We start from the raw sequence: 6,795 nt of genomic DNA, 5'->3' as shown, positions 1-6,795 counted from the left end.
AAAAAAGCGTCGAGATGTGAAATATATATATATATATATATACCACCCACCACCCTGTGCAATGAGAGTTAACTCAAAATTTGTGTTTGTAATATGGCACTAGTCACTTGGCAGATTTTGTGTAGTTTTCAGGAGGCCATATTACTTGTGGCGCATATTTTTTTGGTTTCTTCATTTCCCCTTTGTATGCATCTACCTCATTTCACCCACTGACTGGACGTAGCCGACAAACGCTCAGATGGTCCCAGATCATCGAGTACTGAAGAGACGATCACGTTGAAGTGACTCGACCAACCAGCAGACTCAAAACGGTGTGAACTCAAAGGCGTTGAAGGCGCCTAAGCAATAATTTACATAAGACTATGTCACCCAGTAGTTGCCTGCCATATGTTGTTAGTCAAGTTCTAAATGCTGAATATTTCGCCTCATCCAGCTACAATGATCATGAGCCTATGGGTGATCCAATTCTGTTACTGAGTCTACTACTATGTAAACTAATTTTTCTTGCAACTGGTAACGGAATTCATGGAGTATCACTCAAGTGTGAATACGTTTGACTGTTAAGATATGATAATTCCGGTACGTCCAGCGTGCTGTGGTGAAGTGTTGGTATCACTCTTACCTCTCACTTTATATCTCCAGGGGACAAGGATGCGCACTGTTGACGAACTACAATGGGAATGAAATCCATGGCCGAGACTTCCCTTTTTTGGTGCGAACTGACCATAGTAATTGCGCAGGACTCTATAAGAAGTTTGTTCGAATGCAAGCAATGTGAATAATAATAAACTACCTTTCCCATCCATTATCTTGACGCGGAAGATTCAGATAGTTTTGCACAATTTCTGTGTGCGGGCGCTCAGTATTCGCACAACGGAATTGAAATTTCGAAAGCTATTGCGTGTCCCTGATGGACTAAAGCAACTGGGTAAATGAGTTCAGATTACTAGTCTAAACTTATGAGCCCCATTTAGTCATCCCGGGTTCTCAGCAATGCTTGAAAATTATTCCACCAGATTTTTCCGCCAGGAGTATGATTGGCTCATTTGACAATGTAATTTGGTGTGCTGCAAAAATTTGAATGCAGATTAGGATGGTTTTTCGTGTGAGCACATAATCAACAAAATGCAACATATTGGTGCAAAAGGTTTATTCCATTTGTAAAGGTTTTGCAGATAATAGCATCGTGCGGATAATGCGCCTTAAACATTGATTATTTTTTTTCGTTTGAGGCATGTGCTTCGAATTCAGCCACAATAAAACGGTTGAATCATGGTATACAAATGGTGACAGATGCTCACGGTAAGTTGACAATCTCTTGATAAGTGCATAAATTGAGAATTGTCACATACCTTCTGAGCTGAACCAACGCCTCTACCGCCTCCATCAAGTGGTCTTGCTGCCTTATTGTTGTGATTCCTCGCATAACTTCTACTGCCACTGGTTCTTTCCGACGTGCGACATTTTTATTGGTGAACCACGGTGTTCTGACTGTTGCATCCAAAAGTGCCTCAGCTGTGTCCGGCTGCAAGGAATATATGATGATAGTGGAATTAGAGTGCGCCAAAGTTTAGTTCCTACAAAATAATTCAAGCAAACTGTGGCAGAACTGGAGAAAATCACACGTAGAAGAACCAGATTGACATAATGAATGTCTGGAGGTGTAGGCACCTCGGAATGATTGTGTTAAGCTAGCACTAAGTCCCTCCCCTGTCCACCTTTACTCTTTTCTTTACAATAAAGCTTTCAAATAGGTCATGGTTGTACGGCAGTGAAGCATCGGTGTTGAACACTGATGTCATGCTGTCGATGATGATGATGACGATGATGATGATGAAACAGGCTTAAAGCTCTATCCCGTAATTTCCTGATGAAAATTTTACTCTTAGGTAAATGAAAGTGATGTGGTAAAAGGATAGTCACCGTATAGTTTCATCCTCAGAGACTTCCCGCCGCGAGGAAATATCTTCAGTAAAAAGCGAAGATTTGTGAGTCCAAACCTTCTAACGGTTCATACATCAGCATTTTTCTGTTTGGTTGTGAAAACAAGTATTGACCCCATGGTGAGGGGAACGAAAAACTATGCATACTGATCAGTGTATCGTTTCACGGAATTACTGCAGATAACTAATGAGAAAAAAACAGCAGGAATAATTTTTGGCTGACTTTAATTGAGGAATTATGCAAGAAACCTTGCTTAGATAAATTTGTTGAAATGAAGTGTAAAATAACCTGGAATTTATCCGGAAAAGACCGAAGTTAGAGGGGACCAATACTCATCTTTCTTGACCCTTTATCCGAAGTAGTACATCACAATTTTGTATACGACCACATGGAAGTCTCATTCACTGTTACGTGTACTCGATGATACAGATTTTGAAGATGCTTCGGCAAGTCGCTTTTCCTCCGGGTAAAGTGACTTAAACCATAGTCAACAAAACGCAAATCGCTTTCGAATATATCACTAATTTGTTGTTGAGACTTCTCTTTAGTAGAGTCATTCTTGGTTTCGGAAGAGTTGGTAAATATTTGGTGCTTTTATAGCTAGGCAACTTTCCGCTTTTAACACAAATGCGACCGAATTGGTAATCTACTCAAGTGGCCTGATTCAGATTTTGTGTCAGATGCAAAATTTTGTCCAGCGATAGAACCATTGACTGTTTACCACACCCGTTTGAGACGATGGCCTCTTAATCGGTTCCAAACGTTTCCTCATAGTTACTTTTGTTTACGGTTTGCAAAATTATGCAACCTGCCAAAGTGACTTCAGCTGCACATTGGCAAGACACATGCGTGTGCATGTGTCTCATTCCAAAGCAGTTCCATTGCGGAGCTAGTTAGGAGGGGGCTAAAACCTTGTGTTGAAACGACTAAGTGTCCGTTAACATGTGTTTGAGTTTCTTTCCCAAAGTGGCCTTAGGATCCAGTTGACGGACAACCATTAAACCCTATCCTTCCAGAATACTCTGTTGAGTGTTTCTACATTCAGGTACCTCAGAGTGTTTGCGACAGGCAGGCAACAAGTCTCGTGCCCATCCAATCTTTTTCTTTTCTTGAATAGAACTGAATGAACCCTGTAGTTATGCGACAGTGAAGCGTCAACGTCGACAGGGATGCTCTTAATGAGGAAGATGATGATATAAAATTGCACTTTTGTACATAGTTTCATTTAGGACTCAAGAGTAGGATAAGCATCGCGTTACTCTCACGCATTATCTATTAACTGGTTCTTCTCATGTGAGACAAACCCTAAGGATGATGTTCAAAAGTTTTCCCCTTCGAGCCTGAAACACACAAAACATTCACATGTAAGGAAGTTAGCCAGATGAATCAAAAGACAAAACATGGCCTACAAACCACAACCGTCAAACTGAGTCACAGCAAGCGTCGGTAGTGTTTTCTTGGAGGCTAGTCTAAGGAGAGCGCAAGATACCGTGCCATACCATACCAAGTCGTAAAGATTACATGTCAGAGCCAGAGAATGGGCTGTTTGACTACTGGATAGATATCGTGATGATCGCAGAAGCAATGAAATACGTCCGTGTAGGAGGAAAGTATATGCTCGCAGGGGACGAAGTGGAGGCACTGAGATGCACGAGTAACCCCACTCGAATCGCCCGAGTAACGTGAATGTGAGCCTGTATTCAGCGGTATCAGTCTAGTTAGTGGAGTCGTCATTGAATCACAGCCGATACTACTCGGTTCAATAGTAAAATAGCCGTACGACCACAACAAATTCCAAAATGAAGATCGGGACAATTGAATGGGTTGTTTTGATCAATCCATCGGCTTGTTCCGAATTATACAGTAGAAAATATTTGGGTGAAATCAGAGAGAACTTGTTGCAGTCGACGAAGTGCAGTTGTGCTAGTCTGCGTATGATCACCTTTGGTGACGTCTGTCAGCTGTAATTTACCAGCTGTCAGCAAACGACCTTGTGTTATATACACTGTTGGTGGTCATGCAGTTTTGTTCAGTGTCAGCCTTCGTCAACTGCGGCTGGCGTCCGGTTCGGTAGTTTCTCCGCTTTCTGACAGATTAGGCGTTAGACAGCACGTTAGTCAGTCATTCAATGACAGCATAACAGCAAGCACCACAGAAGTATTATTCGTAAGTGGGATAACTAATGATGGATGTGGGAAGGGTGTCCTCAAGTCCCAGAGATTATGAGAATCCAGGCAATCGGCCAACAACATAGTTCGCCGTTGGTATACTTAATTTGTTGTCATCGTTACTTCAACCATTTTGACTTATCAGTCGGAACCTGACCATGAATATCTGGTCGATGGTGAGTCGGGTACCAGTAGTCGGTAGGCTTATGGTATCTACTTGAGTGGAGTTGTGTCTATCATTGAGGCATACGCTCAATCTGGCGACAACCTAGGATGTACTATAGTGAATTCTTTCTACTCATAAACTGAGCATCTTTTGCATCATCGTTAACTTTGGTTTCTAACTACTGATGACATCGGCCGGGGACGACACTGGTCAACGTACTTCGAAAAACCTGAATAGATTGAAAAACACCCTTTGCCTCCAAAAGCCAAATGTCGTTGATAATCAAATGGCCGCATTAAATAAAAAAGGATGATGTTCTATACGTGGTGTCGTATTCACCCTTCGTCTTCGTTACTTGGTAACTCGATTAACTGATAGAATGGATCCTTCAATTACAACGCAGTTTCATTCTGTATATGTTCAGTTATGTAAACAACTGGTTGATATTCAAACTAACAGCGCTCCAACAATTTATCATCCTCACAGCAACAAGCACCAACTGGAAAATAGTTCGACTCTTCATCAGTTCACCCGCGGTGTATGAATATTTGGAAGAAGTTAAGGTACTGTTAAAGCCAACTTTCAAAGTTCGCACACTGGTATACCACACCTCAGAATGAGCCACTCACTAGCAGTCAGACAATAGAATACAGGGGAGTAGATTTTATGGAGTTTCTGTTTGTGGCTTGAACACTCAGTTCCTTCTTTTAGCTACAGGTGGGGCATATACTATGTATTGTATCCGCCAAATTGGCTTGCACTGAAGTAGATCCCCCGGTCTCTGGATTTTGCAAATGGATAACCGGTTAGCGCAAGTTCACATCAGTGCACGCACTGATGATGCGCCCTCGATTTGTGACGAAACGTACTAGCTAGTTGTCAAGCTGGGCGAATAGATCAACAACCAACCGATCAAGTTAGTAACAGAGACCTTGCTTAGGTTACCACAGTAGTAGCCGTGGTTACACCACTTGTTGTACAAGGTCACCAAAAAATTGTGTGGGTACAGTCAGACAAACTCCAGCGAAGGAGAGGGGGTGTTGTGCTGTTGTATCATATCGCCGGTTCAAGCCCATAACGCTCATCCGCACATCAAGACTGGAACAGACCTTGTGAACATCTGCACGTACTTTGGATACCTCGACAACAAACTAACTGATGACTAGACCGTCAAACGTGGGCTGAGATCCCGTGTTGCTAAGACCAGTGTCCCTTCTGTTACACACCCGAGAATGGGTGTGGAGGAACCGGAGTCTGCAGATGGAGACCAAGCTGCAGTCTATAAGTCTCTTGTGAGGCATGGAAACACTGTGCCGACACAATCTCCGCTGGTTGAACAGTTTTCGCGTGTGCTGCTTGAGGCGGATGCTTGGCGTTCATCGGACTGGATGAGTGCTAGACGTGAAGGTTATCCGGTGGACACCTTGTGATGGATTGGTAAAAAATGATCGCATTCAACCACCTGCCATGAATGGAACATTTTTCCCAGAAGAGGATTCCGAACCAGATTCTGTGTGGCCAACTAAATGCGAACAAACGGAACCCTGGCGGACAAAAGCTTGGGTAGACAAGGCACATAATTCAAAGGGTTGTTGAACAATCCCCGAAAACCTACGACTATCGTTATCTTTCTTTGGAGTTATCAGGTAGCTGCAGTCCTCGAATTTCGGTCAACCTTGCATTCTACTTGAACCCAAAGTGAACCCAATCTACGAAATACACATCCGCGTGGACTGTTGTGGTAGTTTATCTCTAATGGGGTAATAAATGAAAAACGGGGCGGCCTTTTGGAGCGTACTCAGCTGAAGAGTTTCGTGAGATGCGCACTGCTGATGATTCCCGATGAGGAAGACAACTTTACATTACTTCTAGGTTTTTCGGCACAGCTTAGCTTCACTTAAAGGATTGAACGCGCGTCAAATTTCCCAGAGCTCCTCGGGCTACCAACAGTCCACCGATCGCCAACTTTGAGCCAGAGGGCGGAGGCCTGGAAGACGCTAAGCTTGGCTTTAGACCATTGGGCCTGGGGACCAACTCGGTTTGCAGCAGTTGGGGCCATGTTTACGCTGGTCGCATTAGGTCGGGCGGTCACAACCATCCGTCAGCAATAGGTCGTAAAGTACGTTTATCAGGTCCTCCTTGGCTTTTTCACCCTGCGACGGTACTGTGACTGACGTTCCGTAACCGCCACCGCACAGACCAAAATCTGCGAAAATACCCCAATACTTTGCGTGATTCGGTGTGGCAAACTCGCGATGGTGCTAGGAATGAATTGCAATGATCATCCTCGTGCAAATGGATTCAGTTCAAACACCATGTGGAGATATGCAGGCTTTGGTTCAATACTTGATATTACTGCAGCCCTCAGGATGTCCAAAGCGGACTCTATTACGTCCAACTGCCAGACTGTTCCCATCTGAACCGATAAAGTCCTGTTTCAGTGCCACGAAAATTCCGCCGTTTAGGTTAACAGTGGTGTTACAAGTGATTTTCTGTAACCATCGTTAAGTAGATAAA

General features: G+C 43.4%; 1 protein-coding gene across 1 annotated transcript in view; it reads right to left on the bottom strand.

The window, feature by feature from the left end:
* Positions 1-6,795, bottom strand: part of T265_12614 (hypothetical protein) — a gene marked incomplete at both ends in the record, with an annotated part of 81,274 nt that overhangs the window by 48,575 nt on the left and 25,904 nt on the right. Inside the window, one exon of the mRNA XM_009164623.1 lies at positions 1,353-1,525. Coding sequence (XP_009162887.1) covers positions 1,353-1,525 — 173 coding nt within the window. The remainder of the gene's footprint in view (positions 1-1,352; positions 1,526-6,795) is intronic.

The sequence above is a fragment of the Opisthorchis viverrini genome (assembly GCF_000715545.1).
Source record: "Opisthorchis viverrini unplaced genomic scaffold opera_v5_7, whole genome shotgun sequence".
Lineage (NCBI taxonomy): Eukaryota > Metazoa > Platyhelminthes > Trematoda > Opisthorchiida > Opisthorchiidae > Opisthorchis > Opisthorchis viverrini.
The sequence above is the reverse complement of the archived record's forward strand: the minus strand, read 5'-3'. Positions and strand labels throughout refer to the sequence as shown.